The 26,071-nt window shown below is 37.9% G+C and overlaps 1 protein-coding gene and 1 pseudogene across 2 annotated transcripts; one reads left to right on the top strand and one right to left on the bottom strand.

The window, feature by feature from the left end:
• Positions 1-5,268: 5,268 nt before the first annotated feature.
• LOC149152004 (glutathione S-transferase U17-like) lies at positions 5,269-8,783 on the bottom strand (annotated as a pseudogene).
• An 8,379-nt stretch (positions 8,784-17,162) lies between these two features.
• Positions 17,163-25,549, top strand: LOC149152003 (universal stress protein PHOS34-like). 2 transcript variants are annotated; one of them, XM_089440011.1, is made up of 2 exons: positions 17,163-18,196; positions 25,134-25,299. In XM_089440011.1, the coding sequence occupies exons 1-2, from the start codon at positions 17,614-17,616 to the stop codon at positions 25,139-25,141; spliced, it is 591 nt and encodes a 196-aa protein (XP_089296137.1). In that variant the 5' UTR covers positions 17,163-17,613; the 3' UTR covers positions 25,142-25,299. The 2 variants fall into 2 exon arrangements, with proteins under 2 accessions (XP_089296137.1, XP_089296136.1); XM_089440010.1 differs by having other exon boundaries at positions 17,178-18,196; positions 25,145-25,549.
• Positions 25,550-26,071: the final 522 nt, after the last annotated feature.

Genomic DNA, 26,071 nt, shown 5'->3' with positions numbered 1-26,071 from the left:
TTGCACAGTATGGCTGACATAAGGATATCATCAACAAAAAGATTATGCGACATGAATATATCCCTTCAAATGGGGAGAGGCTTGTATCTCTCTTGTTGGATCGCTTTCTTTATGTGTAGGCTCAGAGATTCCATAACTAGAAAAGGAGTGGAGATAGGGAGCAACCCTGACATAAGCCCCTGGCCGCTTTGAAGAAAGGAGTTGGGACACTGTTAATTAGGACTGCATAATTTACTACCACCACATAGGCCATGATCCATCTGATGCAACTGACATCTAGGCCAATCCTAGCTAGTAGGCATCGAATAAAGCCCCAGTTCACACAGTCGTATGCCTTTTTAAGGTCGATTTTTAAAAGAGCAACTTCTATTTTCCTGCTATGCATTGAGTGTAAGCATTCTTGGGTGAGAGCCACCGCTTCTAAGATATTTCTGTCTTTAAGAAACCCATGTTGCTCTGGAGACAGATGTAGAGATAAAGTGTTTCTAATTCGAATAGCTATAATCTTTTATATGACCTTGTATAATACGTTGCACAATGAGGTTGGCCGATAATCTGAAAATGTGGAGGAGAGCTTTTTCTTTGGAATTAGAGCGATATATGTTGAGGAGATTTTCTAGCTTATGAAACCCTGTGTTCTCATTTCCTCGACCATCTTTAGGATATCTGTCTTAAATAATTCAAAGAAGTGGATGAAGAAATCGATGGTCCACCCATCCGGCCCAAGGCACTTGTCTTTCTGGAATGATTTCATTGTTGCCAATAATTCTTCTTCTGAAACTTCACCAAATAGAGCTCTGTTTAGACTTTCATCAAACATAGTGGGGTATGGGTCTATTCCCCATAGAATATCCTCAATATCGCAGACAAAATCCTCACTGTAAGCCCTTTTGTAAAATTTCACAGCCTCTCTAGAAATAGCCTCCTGTGAGGAGTGAGAATTTCCTTCCTCATCCTTGATCTCCCAAATAGCATTTGTCTCCCTTCTCTTATTTGCAAACCTGTGAAAAAACTTGGTGTTTTTATCTCCCTCTCTGAGCCATAATGCTCGACTTTTGAGCCTCCAAGAGGCCTCTTCTTCTTCTAATATCTTTTTTTTTTCTTTTTTCTAAATCCCATATATGTTTTCTGATGGTGGACGTCATGGAGGGATTTTTAAAAAGTGTAGATAAGTACTCCAGTTTCCTACATATGTCCTTCAGCTCCTTTTTATTGGAGGCCGATTTCTCTTTTTGCCATTTTTTAACCTCCTTTTGAAGAAATTGCAGGCGATCAAGGAATTGCCGGGAAGAGTCATTTTCCTGCATGGGAGATAGCTTCCATGTATCATTTATAAATTTGTTGAATTGACCAACAGAAAGCCATGCACAATTGAACTTGAAAGGATATCCAAATCTGCGTCCAGCATATTTCCATTGAAAAGAAATGGGGCGGTGATCAGATATGAAAGATGGTATGATGTTCATTGTAGGAGGCCCATATTTTTCTTTCAGTCTTTCATGGAAGTTAAATTTGTCTAATCTTTTCGCTAGAAAGGAATTGTTGGATCGCCCATTGTCCCAAGTTGGTCCCTGACCAACAGGCAAGATATCAATAAAATTATTTTGTATAATAGATTCCCGAATGAATCTCCCCGTCGAATCATATTTCTTGCCATTGCCCCATATTTTGTCATTATAAAAGGTGCAATTAAAATCTCCACCAATTATCAAAGAGTCAATTTCAAGTAGTTCAGAAGAAAGAAGATAATTCCAGAAAGGGAATCGGTTTTTATATGGAGCATAAATATTCAATATGTGAATGGGGTCTGAAGATCCACAGAAATGGGTCAGCACAAGAATGCCAGCGAAACATTGAAAAGCACCAGCCGTAATCCATTTAGGGTCCCATAATACAGCTAGTCCTCCAGACATGCCCACAGCATTTGAAGCGACCATATGCCATGTTGGTAGCATCCGCCTGAAGTAAGAAATGGTTTGTGAGCTATCGTGCATGGTTTCCTGTATAAGAAGCATTTTAGATTTTGAAGAGACAAAAATATTTTTTAGGGCCAGAAATTTGGGGTCAGCTCCAAGGCCCCGAATGTTCATTGATAGAATGTCGATCATTTGGGAACATCATTATGCCGACATGCTCTAAGAGGCCTTTTATGAGGAATATCTTCAACTGCAATTTCTGTAATAGGAATGTCAATTAAGGAAAGATCTCGGGTTGACGAGTCCTGTCTTCCCTTCCTACCCTGAAAGTGTCTACTACCATGCTTCTCTTTGCGGTGGACAGTTATGTTTCTAGCCGAATTAGGGCTAATATTGGGCAAGGGGGAACGATTGGGTCGATGGACAGTTAATGGCTGAAGTTTTAAAGACGCTTTTTTAAGAAGGAGGTTAATATCCTGATCAAAAGAATTACGGGGAGAGGTTCGAGGGGATAGTGGAGGGGAAATAGGGATATATGGAGCCTTACCTTTACGGTCAGGTACATGTCCAAGGGATGGAGGTTTAGGGGAGTGAGCTATATATGGAGATTTATTATTTATATCAAAAGAGCGACCAAGTGAGGGGGAAGACGAGAATCTTTGGATGGGTCAAATGTGAGAGGAAGGGGATTGGGGTGATGAAGATATGTATTAAATATGGGCAGACACAGGATCAATACATGGAGGCTTAGAAGATGCAGGAGGGAGGGGAATCTCAGGGTCTGGTTCCAATTCATGAGGTGGAGAAATATTGGAGAAGCACGTTACTCTGGCCGACAGGTAAAAAAAGGACAGCAAGGGAGTCTTAGAAATAGTGGAAGAACAGGGTCGATCAGCAGAATAGTTAGAATTACGATTTGTAGGGTTCACAGATACAGATCGAGATTGCGGAAGACTGGCAGATCAATCTAGGGAATGGCCTTTCGGCAAGGATAGGACGCCATTAGTTATGATTGGAGCCCGATAGACCTCCATGGTGTTAGGCCATTCATATGCCGAATTTTCTCTTTCATATGTCGAAACAGGAATATTTACATCATGGAACTTTTTCTTCTGTTTACCGCTAGGGCGACGAGGACAATTACGAAAAAGGTGTCTAGTTTTGTGACAATTTGAACACCTAAATGGGATTCCCCAATAATCTAATCGTTGTTGAATTTTGGACAGCTCCCAAGTTAAATCAATAGGCTCTGGAAAACCCCCTTTGAATTCCTTTTCTATGAGAATCCAAGCCACCCGCTTGTCTTTTGCCCCAATACACCTAGGATCGATGTATATGAATCGCCTAATAGCATTTCCTATTTTTCCATAGATTCTTTGGTCCACAGTTCAAGAGGCAGGCCACCCAGAGTTTCGAATAGATAATTTCCAAGTCACGTACCCAGAGGAAGTGGAAAGTAGATATTTTATTGAAAATGATTAATTAATTCTTTTAACTAACTTTACATTATTTGATAAGAGAGAAGTAGATTAATTAATTCTTTTAACTATTTATTGTATTGAAATATATTTTTTATAACTTAATATAAAAGAAATATATAATTCCTTCATAGTTCTATATAAATAATAAAATAATTAAACATGTATAATTATTTTAATGTTAATATGAAATTTAAATAGAATATCTATAAATATTAATAAAAGAAATAGTAATAAAAAAATATTTTTATTAAAATATTTTTATTTCAACCTTTTATGTATAAAAATATATATTATGAAAATATAAATTTGATTTAAATTTTAATTTAAAATAATATCATTAAAAAATATTTCATTATTAAAAATAATCAAAAAATATTTCATTATTAAAAATAATCAAATCTCTCAAAATTAAGATTAAATTGATCTATTAATTTTTCACTTACATACAAAAGAATCTCAAATTATCATTGAGATAAATAAATCTCTATAGTACATACTTGTTATATCTATATATATATGAATGAAGATCTTTGCTATGATTTATATTACTATGGCAATGCCATTTTTCCACAACGAGTTCTTTTATTAGTATTTAATACATGACCCTTAAATTTTTCATATACTCAATCTTGACTTAAATACACATGAGTGCATTACAGTTCACTTTAGTTACATTTAGAATTAATAACATCACATCAATCACATGATTTATCCATGGAAATGGTACATATGATAATTAGATTTCCACCAGGAGGATCTAAATAATTAAGTTCCAATGTACTAAGTTAACGTAGGTTCTCCACAAAACATGTATATTGGGAAATGGAATTACAATGAATGGTTCTCTATGCAACACACTAGGAATTGGAAATGATAATAATTCTAATAATTCTTTGAATGTATGGCTTTAACTGCTCAATCTCCTTGACCTATGTGATATACTAGGACTTTGGTTTTTTTTTCGAAACTCCTTTAACAAGGCTTTCTTGATCTCCCATAATCCTCTACCTCTCCCTCCTGGCACAATGTTCTTTAATTTCATGTACCATGTTAACATGTGGTCACTAATAGTGGTATACAATTGTGCCACCTTTTTCTATTCATCTAGTACCTATTTAACATTCCAAACTTTCTCACGGATCGGGCTACTTCCTAAATTTAACTTGACTCGACTACCTAAATTTAATGTATTTTAACAAATACAACCTCTGTCTGTGCTAAGTTTGCCCTATTTAGCTGTAGGCGGTGATCATACTGGCTCTCCTAGTGGACATAAATTCTGGCTGCTTGGCAAAATCAGGCATTACTTCTTTCAGTCCATCGGATTTACAGAATCGATCCATCCATGCGCTCAACAATGGCATTTTCTCTGGATCTATTAAAACGCTATCGGTAGCCTTCTCGAGGCCTTTGATAATCGCTGACAAACCACCCAATGCGATGTCAAGCAAGCCGAGACCTCACTTTTTTTTTCGAGGTAATGAATGCTGTGGAAGCCACCTGTAATCAAGAAATATGTTATATTTACTATCTGTTTTTTTAATTTTTATTAATATAGAAGCATTTTTTTATTTAGAAAAAAATGGCGTTTTTTTATTTAAAATAAATGGTTCCGAGATAACTCATAATATTGAACCAACAACAGAATTTGAAGCCCAGAAATGGTCCTGAGAACCATTCACATTCCGGATTGTTTTCCAAAATGCAGCAAGGTCCCGTATAAAATTACTCTTTACAAGTTTTGTATTTTATGCAACACTTTATGCTAGCTATAAAGGATCTTTCCAAAAAATTAATTGCATTTCATTCTGGTTTCTATTACATTCTATATCAACTCTTCCTTTTCATTATGGTTTCTGTTACATTCCTAATCAACGCACATTGAACAGCGGAATCATAGTGGACATAAATTCCGGCTGCTTCGCAAAATCAGGCATCACTTTTTTCAGTCCATCAGATTTACAGAATCGATCCATCCATGCGCTCAGCAATGGCATTTTCTCTGGATCTATTAAAACGATATCGGTAGCCTTCTCGAGGCCTTTGATAATCGCTAACAAGCCACCCAATGCGATGTCAAGCAACCCGATCTGATCCCCTCCAAAATACGGTTTTCCTACGAAGCACTGGTTATTGAATAGAAAAATAATATTTTTAACTTTCCAAGACATAAATCGCAGATAAGGAAAGGATGAATGAGATACGAATGCAGGCGATTACTAAGAATGAACTAAGTTACCTTATCGTCTACAAAGGTAGCCCAGAAACGAGCAATGGCTCGGTCATATGGATCTTTGGGAATTCTTACGAACAGGGTTCGATTTCAGGAGCAGCCCGCTCTTAGCTCTGAGATTCTCTTCCGCAAACTGGTAATCGATACCTAGCAAGTGCTATGCGAACCCGCACAATGAAGGGACTCAGAGTCATATCGAACCGCTTTACTTGCCCCTTCTCTCCCCGTTTTTTTATTTCAGTTTTCAAAATTCGTTCAATCGTCTAACACCACCAATCTACGGTGAACAATAGGACACGATGGCGGCTAGGGCAATTGATTTCAAAAGGAAACGCCTTACGGCATAATGAACAATAGGACACGATGGCGTCTAGGGCAATTGATTTCAAAAAGAAACGCCTTGCGGCATAATTAAGTATTCCATTTTATATGAAAATGTTAATTAAAAAAAGAAAAGAAAAGACTAAGCCGCTACTTCTTCCTCTTTCATATTTTACTCATAAGTTAAATATTGTAATGGTGAATTCTCATATAAATGCTAAAGAAATATTTAAATATGTTAGCGGCAACGTCATTGGGAAGAATACCGAGAGGAGTTGCTTTACAACTATTTAACATTGGATGGAAACATAAAGATGACATAGGAAAAACTAAAAAAACACTTTTTGCCCGTTGCCTAGCAACAACATACTTGTTGCGTTTTTTATGCTTAAGCATATAAACAGCAGCGTTGGATACTACCTCAAACCCGTGGTGAAAGCGTGTAAAAGTCAGACACTCTAAACGCAAAGTTCGCTGGTACAGTGGAGGCGTATTGGCATACTGTATGTCCTACATTTTCATGAATGAATGCATCCTTAAGGGACAAAAGTTTGGCTGCATTGCATTCACATATGCGGACATGAGGAACAAAACTCTAAGTCAAACTTCTTGCTCTGTAGGGATCGGAGAGCCCTAAGTCCACATGTTTGAGATCTGTATCATCCCTGCTTGCTAATTTTGGCATTTTGTAGGTCAACATAAAAATTTAGTAATGCATGCCCAAACAAATATAAATCAAGAAATACACTGTAATTAGAATCAATAAAGTGCATCAGCTTTATTATTTAAATTGCATTAATCGAAATAGCTGCGCACTTGGCATACTTTTATTGACCAATATGTCTGAGAGAGCAAACACTTCGACCTCTACCAACACCTCAGCGTCTTCTTCAACCCTTAATTTAGAGACCAGTGAAATAAAACTATTTTTATTTGATATTTTAGGAGTTTTCCTATTGGAATGGAGTATTTTAATCATTCTTTTAATTAATTATTTGATGGTTCGATGTAAATTTAAAGATCCCAGTATATTTTTGGTAGTTATCATTATATCAATGGATAAAATTTACACTATTAACTTTCTTGCATATGTAAATCATATGATTAAATCATTTTTAAATTAAATATTTACAAAAAATATTATTAAAAATTTACTTTCCTGTTTGTTAATTACAACCTATCCAAATTAACAGAAAATGGAAAGAAACAAAAAAGACAGACTGATTGCCACCTATCTTGATTAAACAGAAAGTGGAATGACAAAAAAAAAAAAAAAGAAAGAAAGAAAGATGCACTTGAACAATTCTGTTAATGGGAGGATAAATGAAACGTTTTATTCTAGAACGTAACTGAAAGTTGAACGTTTTGCTCAACGTGTCGTGTACTTACAACTTCCATTATATTAAAAAAAATATAATAAATCGAAACATGGTTGCATATGCGTTACATTATGAAACATACATCAAATTAAATTAAATTACAAATGAAAGCGCATTGAAACATAGATGCCTGTGCGTTACACTCCAAATTGTGGGATATAATGAAACCGTTTATTTACAAGTATCGTGATTAATAATTAATGAAAATATAACTGGTTGGTTGTAGTGGTTGGTAATGTAGAAACTCTACCGAAACGCCTAATTCTCTACTCTTGGTCACGTCATCTAGGTCCAGTCACATATTAATCTGGTTCAATTGCTCAGAGTTCGGCTCTATAGTTCTCTGTACTTAATCTCATCAATTATTTGTTTCCACAATGATCAATAATTTTTTTATATAATGATTTTAATATTGTTATTATGTGTGAAAAAATGTTCTTATCAAGTTTGTGAAGATGCACCAGAGGGACGAGAAAGGATTCATCGAATGATTGTGCGAATTTAAGATCAAAATTTATGATATCGAAGGGTTTGAAGGTAGAGTTAGCTGGGCTTCTCATTGCGGAGTACACGGAGTTAAATCTCACATAAAACTAATTATACAGTGCTAAACATATCAAACATAGCAGGTTGAAGAACGTTCGAACTTTAAAATTTTAAGCATATCTTTGAAAATTTTCGGCCCTCCTTACGAGAATCGAACTGTGAACCTGTGTATACCTTCTCTGCGAGCACTTCGTCGTAGACATCAACATCCCCGGAATAAAATCTGGTCGGGTGAGGTGCAGTTTGCTTCGCAGCTAAAGAGCTTAAGAAAGCATTCTGCTGAGCGATGTATCGGAGCTGTCCTGCTATTTCAGATTTAAGCTCGATTAGACGAAAATGAAAAGAAAATAAGCCTACCAAAGAACTTTCAGTCTGTGAACCACGAAGCAAAGAAATAGACGCAGATTCCTTTAAAATTTCGTCCGGATTTGGCCGATTAGTCGTTTCTTTTTCATACTTCGGTCCGAATTCAAACAATTTATTTAACAAAAGTACCTGCTGAATTGCCCGAGACTTGTTTCACTAAGGCGGTCACATGCCTGCACAGAAATTTAAATATCAGCAATGCATAACTTTTAAAACGATTGCTGAGAAAAATGTCCGTCCTTGAATAAACATTATTTAAGGTCTGAATTCAAAATATACACAATTTTACACCAGATTAGCACGCCTGGCTTCAGATCAGTAGTATTTCAAGCTCTATTTTCAAATTTGAAGAGTTCCTTAGGGCTTCAGCTCAAAATCCTCAAAATCATAATTTCCACTCCAAAGCCTTCGACAATTTTAAAGAATTTTCAACCATAAACCTGCATAAATCAAGATGGCAGCATTCTGAAGCTAATGGAGTTGCAGCTAATTTACCCACAGAAATACTGAAAAAATAAAACTCTTCAATTCCACAACCCATAACGCTCCACCTTCACCTCAATCTCTGACATGTTTCTGCAGTTGCCGAAGATGAGAGAGAAACAATGGTTCCTTGAGTATGGCAAGCGCTAGGTAGTTTGAAAAGTTATTATGGAAACCGGCTATTTGATCCAACGGTAGCAATTATTCGAATCGTCTAACATCAAATCAGACGGACGATAACGATGACAGCAAAGACCACAGGAAATTTCATCTCAGAGGGAACGCCTTACGGCGTAAATATAAATAAAATATTAATAATTTTGTTATTAAAATTGTTTAAAAATTCATAATGACACAAAGCTTAAAAAAAAAAAAATCGATGGAAATTTAAAACATGATTTTTTTTTTATAATCATACAAATTTAATATCGTGGATGAAGCTTAAAAAAATAATAATAGATGAAAATTTAAAATATAAAAAAATAATTAAAAATAACTTTGGTGAATTATTTAAATAATTTTAATTACTCTTACTTTAAATTCTACTGCAAAGCCAATTTTCCAAATAATATAGATTGGTGTCTTCAACTTTCTGACTCATTTATTATAATTTTTAATCTAAAATAATTAAATAAATTAAATTAAAGTATTATGTGTATTATATTTTTCAATCCACATTATTATTGTTTTGATTTTTTATGGTGAGAGCAATTAGAAGTATTTAAACAACTCACCAAAGTTATTTTGATTTTTTCTTATGTTTTAAATTTCCATCTATTATTATTATTATCATACAATTATATTTATTCTCATTTAAACTAAACAATAGTACTCACTATTAATGATACAAATTTAATATCGTATATAAAGCTTAATAAAATAATAATCGATGGAAATTTAAAACATTATTATTTTTTATAATCATACAAATTTAATATCGTGGATAAAACTTAAAAAAAAAAAAAAGATGAAAATTTAAAACATCAAAAAATAATTAAAAATAATTTTGGTGAATTATTTAAATAATTTTAATTACTCTTACTTTAAATTGTATTGCAAAGCCCATTTTCCAAATAATATAGATTGGTGTCTTCAACTTTCTGACTCATTTATGAAAGCCTACCCAAACAGTTTACAATGCACTAAGAATCCTAAAGTGAAACGTTCTATGCCAATTTAAGATTTCAATATCAAGTCTAAGAAATAGCCAATATAATTGTCTTGTAGATACAAGTTCGGCAACAAATGAAACTAGCACAGGAATACATTTTTACCTCTATCAACCAATCAATCAAGGTTGCCCTCATTTTCTCATTGATATCAACCTGCCTTGTCATATAATCGAGAGGTATGCAGCTAATGGTCTGGACATATGGACATATGGTGCTACAAACTTTTACTGCAAAGAAAATTAAAAAATACCTTAACATTCCCAAAAAAAACTGCAATAATTGACAGAGAGAGACATCTCAATCTTCCAGTAGAAGTTATATATATCTTCAACATATTCAACAACTTCCAATTGATTTTCAGGGTCCCCATCATCCATGATAGGAAGAGCATTGTGGTAGTCGCTGCATGCATCTTGAAATTATGCTTATCAAGATTATTGAACTTTTTTATCCTACTTACATCATAAATATACACAAAGATATCTGAAGTCTATAACACCTGCTAGTAATTTGGTGTGGACATGGGTACTTAAAATAAGCAAGAATATCAAAATTTCATGAGGTAAAATTTGTTATCCATGTTGGAAGCGTGGGACTACTCCAGCATCCTAAATTTGTCTGTCGCCTCTGCTCTGCGCGCCCCTTGTGGCTACTGCGCACAGCAGCCCTTGAGCCCCTCGACTCTCCAATGGACTCTAGCGGGGGTCCGCCTCCCCCCCTCCCCCCTCTCCCCCTAGAGGTTCTGGCTTTCAAAACGATGATAGCAGCTTGCATTAAGAGAACCCCCTCCGCCATGCAACAGAAATTTGTGAAGAAAATGGAAAACATACGCTCTGTTGCACTCTTGGAAGAAGAAACATGCAGAGCAAATCTGAATCTTGCAGAGAGAGGCCTCATAGGCTAGTTCACTGGCCTCTGGCCTTCACCAAAATCTGTTGAAGAGTGGGTTCAGAAAAATTGGATCCTGCTAACCAAAGAGGCAAAGCTACTTTGTGGGCAAGGGCTACTTCGTTTTCGTCTTCGAAAGTGCAAAGGACAGAAGCTTAATCTTCAGGAACGGACCATATTTTATGGGTCCACAAGGATTATATCTGAAGAAATGGTCGCCCGATTTTGACCCTGCTCAGGATGTTCCATCAGCTGTTCCCGTTTGGGTGCGTTTGCCCCATCTTCCCCTCCACTGTTGGAACCAAAAGTCTCTTCAGCTAATTGGCAACGCTCTAGGAAAATACATAGACCAAGAAGTAAAAAAAGATCAGTATTCGTGTGCCCGCATATGTGTCGAAGTCGATCTGGAGGACGAACTGCCAGAAGCAATCAAGTTAACGGTCGCCGGATGGACGCATGTTCAAGAACTGGATTACGAACAACTCCCCTTTAAATGTACACACTGCCATGGCCATAACCATTTTGCAAAACACTGCAAGAAAAAGGTTGAGGAACAAGCAGAGATGCACAATGCGCGAGCAATGGACCCTAGTCCAGAAAGCATTGCAGCAAAAAAAAAAGGTAGGGGGAAAGTCACTCAGAAGGAGGCCCCCAACGGCTCCAAACCCATTGAAGAAAGGGTTCCAAAGCCAAATGAAAAAGAAAGCAGTCAGGCCCAACCCTCATAAATAATCCCAGAAAACGTAGACCAGGAAGGAACATCCAACTCCAACAAAGAAGACGAAGAAGCAGGCCAACCATAGGCTTCCAAATGCAACCCCTCCAATCCATCGTATGCAGAAGTCACAAGGGAAAAGCCAGCATATAGCTCAGGATCATCGGAGGACGAGATCTATGAGCATCCGTAAAAAAGAGGCAGAAGGAAATCCCATAAAAAAGAAAGGGAGGAGGAGGCTAAAAGACTTAACACTCAAGGCAGCTAGCCCATGATAGAGATGTCTATTGGGAGAAATACCAGAACAAGGCCTCCTAAGGGAGGATCCCTGCCCCCATCTGGTAAATAATGTGTCTTGTCTCTTGGAACTGTAGAGGTCTGGGGACCCACATGAAAATAGAAGCAGTCAAGGATCTACTGAAAATCGAACCACTAGATATTCTCATGCTCCAAGAGACAAAAATCGAAGGGCAAGCCCTCCTCGACATCAGTAAGGTGAAGTGGAAGAAAAACATAGGCAAAGAAGTAAGCTCAAGGGGCTCTTCAGGGGGGCTGGCTACGCTACAAATAGAAGATCTCTTCCACCTGAACAACTCCTTCGAAACTCAGCACTGGATCTTCACAGAATTAAAGCATTGTGCAAGTAAGTTGACTATCTCACTCTTCAATCTTTATGTTCCAGTTCTTTACTCTGAAAAAAGAGAATGTTGGAATTCCCTCCTAGCATTCTTAGAGCAGCATAACCCCAATAACATAATCCTTGCTGGAGATCTGAACATAGTTCTGAAGCCCAAAGAAAAGAGAGGGGGCAACAACAGTAGAGACCATTTGCTGCCTTTTGTGGAAGATCTCATCCAACAATGGGACCTCCTTGATTTTAGCCCAATAAGAGGTCTCTATACATGGACAAATAACAGGACAGGGGAGAAACACATATCTTCTCGTCTAGACAGATTCTTAATTCAAAGCTCGTTGATGATGAACAATAAGATAATCAATACAAAAATCTTTCCCAAATTAACTTCAGACCATAAGCCCATTCAGCTGCTCCTAGAGGATGAAGAAGACTTGGGTCCTCTTCCTTTTCACTTTAGCCCCCTCTGGATTGAAAGGGATGGTTTCATGGAACCAGTGAAAGAAGCTTGGGCCAAACCAATATCAGGATCACCATGTTAATATTTGGGAGCAAAAGCTCAAGGTAGCAAAACAAGCCTTGGAAGAATGGATTAAAAAACCCGCTCCAAATCCAACCAGCGAAAGGAAAGAAATAGTGCAGACCTTGGAGGACATACAAATTGCAATGGAACACAAGGATATCACCTCAGAGATGATAGGCAAAGAGGTAGAATCCCAACGCTCTTCCTTCCGCTCCTTTAGAATGGAAGAAGAGTACTGGAGAATCAAATCCCATAGCCTATGCTTGAAGGCTGGGGATCGAAACACCTCTTTCTTTCATCACCAATATAGAGCTAGACTCTCACGTAATCATATTTCGGAAATCACAACTGAAGAAGGGCAGATCTGTAAAGGGTTTACACAAATAAAAGAGGCAATTGAAAGTCACTTCAAAAAACTTTTTACTATAGGGACACATGGCAGCGAGGAAGACTCAGCAGAGCTCCTCTCAAACATCCCTTTCCTTGTCAGCTCAAAAGATAATCATGCTCTCATCAAACCCTTCACGGAGGAAGAAACAATTAATGTTATTTCGTCTATGGAACCTGATAAGGCTCCTGGGCCTGACGGGTTCACCATCCACTTCTACAAGATCTGTTGGGATACCATTAAATATGACCTCCAGAAAATGATAAGAGGGTTCCAGAAGAAAGCTAAGATAGGAGGAGGAACCAATTCCACCTACCTCGCACTAATTCCAAAAGAGGCCAACCCAAAAACCTTTGTTAGGTTCAGACCCATATCTTTATGTAACGCCTCCTACAAAATTTTGGCCAAGCTGCTGGCAAACAGAATTAAACCATTACTCAAAAGGCTCATCTCCTCCTCCCAAGGAGGATTTGTTGAAGGTAGACACATCTTGGATAATGTCATCCAAGTGCAGGAGATAATTCACTCAAGTAAACAGTGAAAAGAAAAAGGAATGTTGATAAAACTAGACATGGCGAATGCTTTTGATAGGGTTAATCACACCTTCCTCATCAAAGTCTTACACTCCTTCGGGTTCTCGAACCAGTTTGTGAATCTTATAAAAGCCTGTATTGACAATCCCTAGATTGCCCCCCTGGTTAATGGGCGCCCTACTGGCTTCTTTCATGCCCAGAGAGGCCTTAGGCAGGGCTGCCCCCTCTCTCCTTTTCTGTACATTATGCTGGCTGAATCTTTGAGCAGAAAGCTCACTGCTGAGAGAGACGCTGGGTCACTACTTGGCCTCAGAATTTCCCATGGCATAGATCCCTTAAACCATGCCTGTTTGCGGATGACACTATTCTTCTCGGAGGAGCCTCTCTCAGAATGGCGTTTGACTCAGTCCTAAAATGCTATTGCAGGGTAACAGGAGCCTTAGTAAGTGAAAGAAAGAGTGAAATTTATGGCTGGAATATGGAACAACAAGAGCTCATGAGCATATATGGCTGGAATATGGAACAACAAGAGCTCATGAGCATATCTTAGATACTGGGCTTTAAAGCCTATGCAAAATGGGACAAGATCAAATACTTGGGTTTGCCCATTACAAATGGAATTCACGAAAGGGATCTGTGGAGTGACATTATCAACAAAATCAAAACAAAAATCTCATCTTGGGGAGGCTATTGGTTAACAAAAGGAGGAAAAGTAATTCTTATTAAAGCTCTGCTGTCTGCGTTGCCAATTTACCACGCTGCTTTTCTTCTTGCTCCTAAAAATGTGATGGATCAAATATCTAAACTCCTGAGGGATTTTCTATGGCAAGGGGGGAAGGGAATCAGGAAAAAATTCACCTGATCAACTGGGACACAGTCAAAAGAGACATCACAGAGGGCAGTTTACAGATTCGCGATCCTGTGATGGTTAACCTTGTGCTTGGTGGCAAAATCCTGTGGAAATTGCATTGTGATCCACAGCACCCGGTCAGTCAATCACTCTTGCACAAGTACGTAGATGGTCTTGCGCTATGGAATCTGCAAGCCTGCATCTTAGTTAACTGCTCCCAAACCTGGAATTTATGCCGAAAAAGTCTACACATTCAGAGAGGTGTATCACGTGCTTGGAAATGGAAAGAAAACCTCTCTGTGGGACGATCGCATTATGGATCGTGCTCCACTATTTGAGTCTGAAGACATCGCAGATATAAAGGAGTGGCTCCAACGCGCTGGCATCAATAGCGTCTATGATCTTTCTAGGTGGGACAACAAAGGCAATTGGTGCTACTGGGACTTCCACGGCGTCCCTGTTAGACTCTTACATCAACAAAATCGGCTCATCGAATTGCTTGAAGAGGCAGCACCAGTTCATCAAAGCATGAAGGATGCATGGGGATGGGGACACTCAGGAAGGTATACCACAGCTGCTGGTTACAGCGCCCTTCACCCAACAAAAATCAGCAATCATCCGCCCAGTTTCTGGGAAAAAGTATGGGATCCTGGAGGTCTTCCTTATTTTATATAGATATATATATATATATATATATATATATATATATATATATATATATATATATATATATATATATATATATATATATATATATATATATATATATATATATATATATATATATATATATATATATTTAATTTTATTTATTTATTTATTATTATTATTATTATTAATTTTTTTTATTTATTTCTTATTTTTATTTATTTTTTATTTTTTGGATTTTTGGTGCATAACAGAGTCCCAACAGGAGAAAATCTGGCCAAGAGAAGCTACGTAGGACCGCATAGATGTGCCCTCTGCAGAAGCAATACTGAAACAACTAAACACCTCTTTATTGACTGCTATTTTGCTAAAGAAGTATGGGGCTACTTTCTCCATGAACTCCAGATTGCCCCCCCCGGGCCATGATTATGTAGCAGAGTTATTTGCCTCATGGAGCCACCTATATCCCCACAATATTCCCACTAAATCTCTATGGAACAGAATTTGGATTGCCATCCCCAAATACGTATGTTGGCAAATTTGGTTGATCCGGAATGATTAGATTTTCAAAGAAATCTCTTATACTCCCTTGAAAGTAGCAACCAAAGCAAAATCCCTCCTTTTAGAAGTAGTCCAGCACTCTTACTTTAAAGAAGACCTCACTCTCCTTCCTAAAGAAAAGAGATGGTTGGATCCTCTTTCCCCTCTGCCTCGAAAGCTCCCCTTGCCCCCCCCCACATTGCAAACCCTGAATGGCGAAAAAGAGATTCTGACATCACTTTCCAAGATTGGTGGAGGCAACAACATCCAACCTCGATTTTCTTTGATGGGCCTTCCAAAGGGAACCTTGATGCTGTTGGAGTGGGGGGTATTATGTACTCTCCGGATGGCTCAAGAAGGGATTGCTTTTGTTGGGGTATTAGGCAAAAAACCAACAATCAAGCAGAGATTCTAGCTCTCCTCAAAGCATGCCAAATTGCAAGGGAAAGAGGAATGAAAGACTTTCAAGCATTTGGAGACTCAGAAATACTAATAAAAAAACTCAACACGGAGGAATTGTTCAATAATGCATGCCTCAACAAAATTTTCAGCAGATTAAGATAACCCTCCTTGAATTTGACACCTACAAATTCTACCACATTCTAAGGAATTCGAACAGTGAAGCAGACCTCATGGCAAATAAAGAGTGCGCTCTTCAGAAGGGATAGCTCAACATTATGACGAGATATCATACCAATCTTGCTTCTCTTGACAGAATTGTAATCCATCCTAGCATAAGAAAGAGGATAAGGAGAAATGTACTCTTGGTTGTTTAGACTTTGACCCAACCATCTAACTTCAAATAAATAAAAAACATACCCGTTTCAGTTAAAAAAAAGAAGAAGCAAGAATATCTACAAAGTAGCTCTTGTTCAAATGCAATAATTAGTTCATACATTTCAAAATTCAATAATTGAACTAAATGACAAGAAAACGCTAGCCATACGACCTTGTTTAAATTACATTTTCCAATAAATAAATAAATTCAATACCTTGAAAGTCCCTCCAATACTCAAATATTCCATACTCAACAATTAGAACTCTAATTTTCTTAATTTCAAATCATATTTCCATGAAAATCAAATAACATCCCATCATCTATAACATCAAATCAAATTAGAATATAAAAAAACATAAATCTTTTTAAAAAAATAACAATATTATCCTATAAAATTAATAACAAATAATATAAAACTAAAAATACTCAAATAACCGCAAAAATTTTAAAAAATTAAGTCCCAAAATTTAAATCCTCAAATTTCTCCATTCTCAAGCCATCCTAATTCAATTCAATTATTCGTTGACCTTACCTGTGAATTTAGATGATCCGTGAATAGGAAAAGTTCATCTGTCACCCTATCCATATGGGCCCCACTTATACTAATTTGATCACGGGTTTTGCGTAATTATTGGATTGAGTTCCGAGTCCACTATTTTTTTTTTCTAATTTAAACCCATGAGATGCCGGATATACCCTTCAAGGGTGCCTGACACCCTAAACGAACAAAATTGTGCGGCATTTAAATTCGCAAGCGGACGACCAGGATATGCGACACAGAGCTCCACATTCGAACATACAACTCAGGGTGGCCGGCCAGCGCAAACCGTTACCGTCACATCAAAATATTGGCGGAATAGACGCGCAGGTCTCTGTTAGCCGTTATATTGTCGTATTTATCACAACTCCATTGACAGAAAAGTAGGACTCTGGAAACTTCTCGCAAAGTCTCTCGATATAAAAAAACACGGTAATCAACTGACCTCGCAAGATTGACAGATGTCGGAAACAGGAAAAGTTCGGTCAGACAGAAATCCACCTTTTGTCTGAAAACTAAAAACTGAGTGCAGCCGAGCTGAAATTCTTATCAATCTGCTTGTGTATTTTTCTGTGTATACATCGATTCATTCGTATTGGAGATAATTGCAGAAGAGATTTTTGGTACAAATAGATATAATTTCGAGGTGCGCAGTGGAAATTTGTGGCAACAATTACAACTATGGACGTTGGAAATAGGAAAATCGCCATCGCAGTTGATCTGAGCGACGAGAGTGCGTTTGCCGTGAAATGGGCGGTGGCGAACTATCTCCGACCGGGTGACAACGTAATTCTCCTGCATGTACGCCCGACTAGTGTCCTCTACGGGGCCGACTGGGGGGCCATCGATCTTTCCGTCGACACCTCCGACGAGGAATCCCACCAGAAGCTCGAAGACCACTTCGATGCCTTCACGTCCTCCAAGGCCTCTGATCTAGCTCAGCCTCTGGTGGAGGGCAACATCCCCTTCAAGATTCACATCGTCAAGGACCACGACATGAAGGAGAGGATCTGCCTCGAGGTCGAGAGGCTCGGCGTTAATGCTGTCATCATGGGGAGCAGGGGTTTCGGGGCCTCCAAGAGGAATTGCAAGAGCAGGCTCGGGAGTGTCAGCGATTACTGCGTTCGCCATTGCGTTTGCCCCGTTGTTGTTGTCAGGTTTCCAGAGGAGACAGAGACCGCCCCTTCCCCTGATCAGATCGCCGTTCTGCATGAAGTGCCCGAAGAAGACGAGGGCGTTCCCGAAGATCAGGATCAATTATCAGGTAAAACACCATCCGAGCTCACTTCTTGATTATCTGCTGTTCTTTATTCCATCATCTTTTTTCCTTCCAAACTGGTAATCCAAGAAATACGTCTTTTTGAGCTGGTTTATGTATCCTTGTGCCCTACCAAACTTGAAAAGCACTCTGCTTTGATTTGGCTGTTCTTCCATAGAGTTGAGTGTCAACCGCTTTCACTAGCCTGTCATTGGGGCAACATATTTTTGGGGGAAGAGGGGGGATTGCAGCACTACACAGATCATAGTTCTTTGGGCGTAGTTGCCAGGTCTCTGAGCCAGTCTCATCCCTTTCAAACCCCTGCCATTTGGGTGGGGGATACCATAGTGAGAATGGAACCCTAGTGGATACTTAATAGTTAATACTTTATTGACGGTGCTAGTGAATCGACGCCCTTTTAGAGTTAGTGCATATTAGAAAATAAACACTCTCGCACAGCTCAAAATCCAATATGCACCATCACCCAGCCTCATCCCTTTGGAACTTCCTGCCATTAGGGTGGGACAGACTACAGGAAGGACGCAATCCTGGTGGACTGCTTAATATCCAATACGCACCATCACCCAGCTTCGCCCCTTTGAGACTCTTGCCTTTAGATAGAACACACTACAGCAAGAATGTAACCTTGGGGGACTGCCTAGGATTCAGTATCCACCATCACCCAGCCTCATACCTTCGAGATTTAGTAGACACGCCTGAACTTCTCAAAATACATTATACCCCGTCTCCCGGCCTCATCCCTTTGAGATTTCCTGCCATTTGGGTCGGGTCCATTACAGTAAGAATGTAATATGGGTGGACTGCATAGTATCCAATATGCATCGTTACCCCAATCTCATCCCCTTTGAGATTCCTGCCATGAGGATAGGGCATACTGCAGTAAGAATGGAATCCTCGTGGACAGTTTATTTTTAGAAAGTAGACACACCCACTAAAAATGAATATGCACCATTTCCCATCCTCATCCCTTTGAGACTTCCTGCCGTTAGGGATCAGGACAGGGCACACTACATTATGAACTGAATACTGATGGAATGCTTAGTGTCTGACATGCATCATCGCCCAGTCTCATCCCTTTGAAACTCCTACCATTAGTTTAGGGCAGACTACAACAAGAAAGGAATTCAAGAGGACTGCCTAGTATCTAATATGCACCATCACACATCCTCTGCCCTTTGAGACTCCTGCCATTTGGGTAGGTCACAGTGGACACAACAGTGAAAAATGAAATCCTGGTGGACTGCTTAATATTAGAAAGCGGACACACCTGCACTTCTCAAAATCCAACATGCATGATTGCCGGCCTCATCCCTTTTACTGCCATTAGGGTAGGGCACACTACAGTAAGAATGGCCGGATGACTAATGCCCTTATGATCTTAATTAAACAAATAACTTGCTGAATTTAATTAACCAGAAATTAAATTTCAGGCCATAGTATCAATCACACAATAGCTGGAAATTAAATAGTGGAAGCATAAAACAGTTTCACACATACAGAGGTAATTTCTCCTTCAAAATCAGATTTTCATTCTTTCAAAAACACTTACGAAGAAACCTTCACAGTGTGCTAAAATCCAGCAGCTCTAGGGTAAACAAATCACTCTAAACTGAGCAGTACAGTTGGCCCGAGAAGATACGGCATGCTGTATGTCTGGACTGTGTTGCTTTATGGATTGCACGGCCCTATCTGCATGAACATATGGAACTGTTTTGTAAACTACATGGAACTGCATAGATCCGTATGAATGTACATATCGGCTCTGCATGGCCTCTCCCTGCTGTCTGGATTTGTGTCTTTCCTGAATCCCTGTTCTCTCTCTCTCCACTTCGCTCATCCTGTGCAATTGTTCTGAACCTTCTATCTTGACCTGTCTTTATACTTTTAGTTGAAACTCTGATCCAACAAAACCCTACCATATTTGTGAGATTACTCCTAGTATATGTCATGTATGCATCAAATACAATTTATTAGATTTAAAAGCTAAGTATAATACTTCACTTTTTTACTAAATTGAATTACAAAATAGAATTACTTTTTTACAAGAGATTTTTTGGCGTAAATGACACGATATTTCATTTGTTGACGCGTTTTGAACCAACCAGTGTGGTTCATTGTCAAGACAAGTTGAAGAATCAGATTAAGCTTTGCATGTTAAATAGTCAGAGTAGAACCTCCAACGGCTATAATTCTTGACCAGACAACGGCTAAATTTGACAGGCGATCAGTTAGCAAGAGTCAAGACCAGGGGCAAAAAATAAGATAATTTAATATATTAAATTGGAAGAGGGACACATGACTTCATTTTATATATATATATATATATATATATAATAAAGTAGATTTTAAAGGGTTATTAAGTTAATAGTCAGTTATAAAAGGCATTAACTATTTTATAAAAATAAAAATAATAGAATAAGTCAAGAGTTAGAAAGAATAAGATTATAATATTTTAAATATTCATGTTAAATTAAATTGTTTATCTAATTGTTAAATAAATTACCCAGATTTAATTAATCGTTTATATGAATATATCTAAAGATTCTAACTAATTTATAAAATTATATATATATATATATATATATATATAAAATAAATTAATTCTAATAAGATAAGGTATTAAAAATTCAAAAATAATAATATTAGAATAAGTCAAGGGTTGGAAAGAATAAAAATAATAAATATTCAGATATAATTAATTGTATATCTAATTGTTAAACTAACTTATAAGTAATTATATTTTCTATTAGTTAAAATTATTAGCATAAGCCAAAAAACGAGGGGGGGGAGAGTGCTGGGACCCAACAACCACTGATCTTCCAGGCATCCTTTCTATTGAGATTGGTCGGTCTTTTTTCAATCTCAAGGGCTTCCCTAAATTTTCGATGATGGAACTGTGAAACTCTAGCAATAACACTAGCCTCCTCAATACAAACATGATGTTTGCTTTTTTCTGCATGCTTTGCTAAAGCGGAAGACTTGGTTCTCCTATGCTTAAGGTCAGCTGCGTGCTCACTAATCCTTTGATTAATGGAGCGACCAGTCTCACCAATATAGGGGGTCCCACAGGAACAAGGGATAATATAAACCCCTTTCATATCCTTAGGGTCGATAGGATCCTTGATTGATTTGAGGGACTTACGAATGGCGTTAAGGGGCCTAAAGATCACGGGGACATTATGTGTCTTAAGAATCCTAGCAATCTTATCAGTAGTCCCTTGAACAAACGGAAGATGGGCACCTGGAATCTGCTCCTTGTCAACACCATTGTCAACACCATTGGAGGCCCTACCTACCTTCTTGCAAAGCTCTTTGCGTTAAGGCTTAAGCCCTTAGTTGGCCGTACGGAGTCCTTCGTGAAAGACTCTGCTTCCTTTATTGATGAACTCAAGGGCATTAAGCTTGACTCTGGGGACATTCTTGTTAGTTTTGATGTAGTTTTCCTGTACACTTGCATCCCTATAAATGAAGCCATGGAGGTAATCAATCGCCTAACAGATCTTGACACCGCTCGGTTAGTTGAGATCTGCCTCACTTCCACTTTTTCCAGTTTTGAGGGTGAGTTCTTTGAGCAAACCTGTGGGGTTGCCATGGGCTTACCCCTATCCCCTTTCGTTGCTAATCTTTTTATGGAAGATTTTGAAACAAAGGCTCTAAACTCAGCCCACCTCCTGCCCAAGCTTTGGAAAAGGTATGTAGATGACACCAATTTCATCTGGTCTCACGGCCAAGAGGAGTTAGATCTCTTCTTCGATCATCTCAATAATCAATCCTTGGCCATTAAGTTCACTAAGGAACAAGAAGTCGATGGTTGCCTCCCTTTCCTTGATATTCTTATTTCTAGGAATAATGATGGTTCCCTGCCCCACCAGGTGTTTCGAAAGAAAACACATACGGAGTAGTATCTTCATGCTAGCTCCCACCATTTCCCAACTCAGAAGATGGGTGTTCTCAATACCCTTGCTACTCGTGCCCTAAGGATCTCGGATGAAAAGAGCTTTGAGAAAGAAAAATCCCATCTCCTTGATGTCTTTGTTGAGAATGGTTATAGTAGATACATGGGTCAGAAAGCTTTCGTCAAAGCTGCCAATAATTCTCTAACTAAAAAAGAATCGAAGGAGCGGCTTCTAGGTGCCCATCTTCCATTTGTTCAGGGGACTACTGATAAGATTGCTAGGATTCTTAAGACACATAATGTCCCTGTGACCTTTAGGCCCCTTAATACCATTCGTAAGTCCCTCAGATCAGTCAAAGATCCTATTGACCCTAAGGATATGAAAGGGGTTTATATTATCCCTTGTTCTTGTGGGATCCCCTATATTGGTGAGACTGGTCGCTCCATTAATCAAAGGATTAGTGAGCACGCAACTGACCTTAAGCATAGGAGAAACAAGTCTTCCGCTTTAGCAGAGCATGCAAAAAAAACCAAACATCATGTTTGTATTGAGGAGGCTAGTGTTATTGCTAGAGTTTCGCAGTTCCATCATCTAAAATTTAGGGAAGCCCTTGAGATTGAAAAGAGGCCGAGCAATCTCAATAGAGAGGATGGCTGGAAGATCAGTAGTTGCTGGGTCCCAACACTCTCTTCCTAGTCGTTTTCTTCCCTTTTCTCCCCCCCCACCTGCTCGTTTTTTGGCTTATGCTAATAATTTTAACTCATAGAAAATTTAATTACTTGTAAGTTAGTTTAACAATTAGATATACGATTAATTATATCTGAATATTTTAATTATTTTTATTCTTTCCAACCCTTGACTTATTCTAATATTATTATTTTTGAATTTTTAAGGTCTTATTCTAATATTATTATTTTTGAATTTTTAATACCTTTTATAACTAACGTTTATCTTATTAGAATTAATTATATATATATATAGATATTTATAAATAAAATTTTATGAAGTAGTTAAAATCTTTAGATATATTCATATAAACAATTAATTAAATCTGGGTAATTTATTTAACAATTAGATAAACAATTAATTTAGTATGAATATTTAAAATATTATAATCTTATTCTTTCTAACTCTTGACTTATTCTATTATTTTTATTTTTATAAAATAGTTAATGCCATTTATAGCTGACTATTAACTTAATAACCCTTTAAAATCTACTTTATTTTATTATATATATATATTTTATAAATAAAAGGTGAAGTCATGTGTCCCTCTTCCAATTTAATATATTAAATTATCTTATTTTTTGCCTCTGGTCTTGCTAACTGATCCCTTGTCAAATTTAGCCGTTGGTCAATATAGCCGTTGCCTGGTCAAGAATTATAGCCGTTGGTCATTATAGCCGTTGCTCTGACTATTTAACATGCAAAGCTTGATCTGATTGTTCAACTTGTCCTGACGATGAACCATACTGGTTGGTTCGAAACGCGTTGACAAATGAAATATCATGTGATTTACGCTGAAAAATCTCTCGTAAACTTGATATGGATCATAGAAGCCTCAATTCAAGAATTACTTTTCTTCTAGCATGTTCACACTGACCCTCTGCTGAAGTTCTTGTCCAAGCTGTATTTCTCAACAGACTGCTTAGTATCTAATATGCACCATCACACTGCCTCATCCCTTTTGTGAGAATCCTGCCATTTGGGCAGGATGCGCCACAGCAAAAATGAACCTCAATATGCACCATCTCCCAATCTTATCCCTTTGAGACTTCCCGCCATTAGTATAGGGAGCATTACATTAAGGATTGAATCTAGGTAGAATGCCTAGTCTCTGATATGCACCATCATTCAGCCTTATCCCTCTGAGACTCCTGCCAGTAATGTAGGGCACACTACAGCAAGAATGCAGTCTTGCTGGACTTCTCAGTATCCAGTATGCACCATCGCCCAGTCTCACCCCTTTGAGACTCTTGCATTTGGGTAGAAACCCTGGTGGGCTTCTTAATATTATAAAGGACACACAGTTTGCAGTTGCACTGCTCAAAAATCCAATATGCACCTTCTCCTAGCTTCAGCCATTTGAGGCTTCCTGTCATTAGGGTGGGGCATACTGCTTCGAGAATGGAATCCTGGTGGATTGCTTAAACATTAGAAAGTAGACATATCCACACTGCTCAAAGTTGAATATGCACCATTTCCGGCCTCATTACTTTAAGCCTTCCTGCCAATAGGATAGGGTACTATATAGTATGAATTGAATCCTGGTTGAATGCTTAGTATCCAATATTTGCCATCACCCAGCCTCATTCCTTTGAGACTCCTGCCATCATTGAAAGACACACTAAAGCAAAAATTGTATCTGGGTGGACTGCTTAGTATTGGAAAGCAGACACATTCACACTCAAAATCCAATATGCACCATCCCAGTCACTTCCCTTTGAGACTAACTGCCATTAGGGTGCGGCTGTACGTAGTTGATTCTTTGTTCAGGGATGAAGATTCAAGAGGTTTATAATTGAAAAGTTTTACATGGATGTGTCTTTGTTTTATATTATTGGTTAGAAGAAGTCCCATCACTTGGCCCATCTTTCATTCCTTTCAATTTTTAACATCTTCGTTGAGACCATGCTTCATTTTGATTTTGACACAGAAAATAGATTCTCTTCGAGTCTTGCTTCCAGCCAGCAGTCACTCTCCCAGTTTTTAGGTTTAACAAGTTTGTCAAATAGTGATGGAATATATTTTAAACTTATTGGTTTTGGTGTTCCTTATTCGGTCAAGAAAATCCCCTCTATTTTGTGTCATTTTTCTGTCGGCATAATTTGAAGCAGTATATGGCTCCAGTGGCCAACACCTAGATGCCATGTGTGCCCCATTAAATTTCATCAATATCTAAATTCATTTGTTGTTTCCACCATAAATAATTGTTTTCGAGCACACTTTTACAGCAATTTTAATATGTAGATATTCTGAAATTGCTATGAAATTCTTGTATTCTCTGATGATGTTCATGGAGATAGGCATGTGACAGATGATGCTGAAGAAGAAGAACAGGCAGATGATGTGCAAAAGGAGCAACAGAAGGATGGTGCTCAGGAGGAGAAACAGGTACATGCTGAGAAAGATGAACAGCGGACAGATGTTGTTCAAGAAGAGAAGAAAAAAATATGAATATATTCTTAGAAAGCAAGTTAAAAGGGTTTTTGATGTTTTGCACCTACTGTGCTGCACGTTGCTTTGTAAGTTGTGTGGAAACTTTATGCCTGTTTGCAATGACTATTCTGATGCATTCTGCAAACCAGATGTAAAGTTCGTGATTTACTTTTCATGTACTTCATAAATTTGGTCCTTGTGAATATTTACATTTTATAGTGGATCCATTGTTTCTAAGTCTCTGTGGCTAATAGAGGTGTTATATATACTTCTTTTGCTTTGAGTATGCTCTGTCAAATTCTATTACAAGTCAATCTTAGCTGCAGTATTTGAATTCTCTGTAACATATTTTATGGCTAGAAATGAAACTTTTTAATGGTGATTAGTTTTCCACGTATCTTTTGTTAACTAGAACAAAAAATACTGTATTATCAAAAGGGCTATATACTAGATAACAGCATGAACATAGATTTGTCAAGTGCTTCACAAAAACAAAGTAAGCATTCCTGAGTGGCTACGCGAAGTAGTTCACAACTAACTATATAACATTACCTTCCAAGTATTCTTGCATGTTGCCTGCTTGACGGAAGCATAGGTGAACATATAGCTTAATGATAGGCATTGTTACTGTTTGCTTCTTCCTAACCGATAGCTGGAGGGGAAGAGTTCTGTTGTTCTATGCCCATTGGCTCCTTTAGTTGCTGAACAGTTTCATCTTCTTTAACATGAGCTTGAGCAGAGCTGGCTGATGCCCTGTTGTCAGAGGCCTCTGACAATCCCTATTTTGGAAGATTCATTGCCAGAT

The sequence above is a fragment of the Pinus tabuliformis genome, chromosome 9 (assembly GCF_031772625.1).
Source record: "Pinus tabuliformis cultivar Carrire ecotype Pingquan chromosome 9, CPIR1, whole genome shotgun sequence".
NCBI classification, from domain to species: Eukaryota; Viridiplantae; Streptophyta; class Pinopsida; order Pinales; family Pinaceae; genus Pinus; species Pinus tabuliformis.
Note: the sequence above shows the minus strand (reverse complement) of the source record. Positions and strands in the feature narration are given on the sequence as shown.

Coding starts and splice junctions, on each gene's coding strand:
- LOC149152003 (XM_089440010.1), top strand. CDS start 17,614: ATGGACGTTGGAAATAGGAAAATCGCCATCGCAGTTGATCTGAGCGAC. Junction 18,197..25,144: donor AGATCAGGATCAATTATCAG/GTAAAACACCAT, acceptor GGCATGTGACAG/ATGATGCTGAAGAAGAAGAA.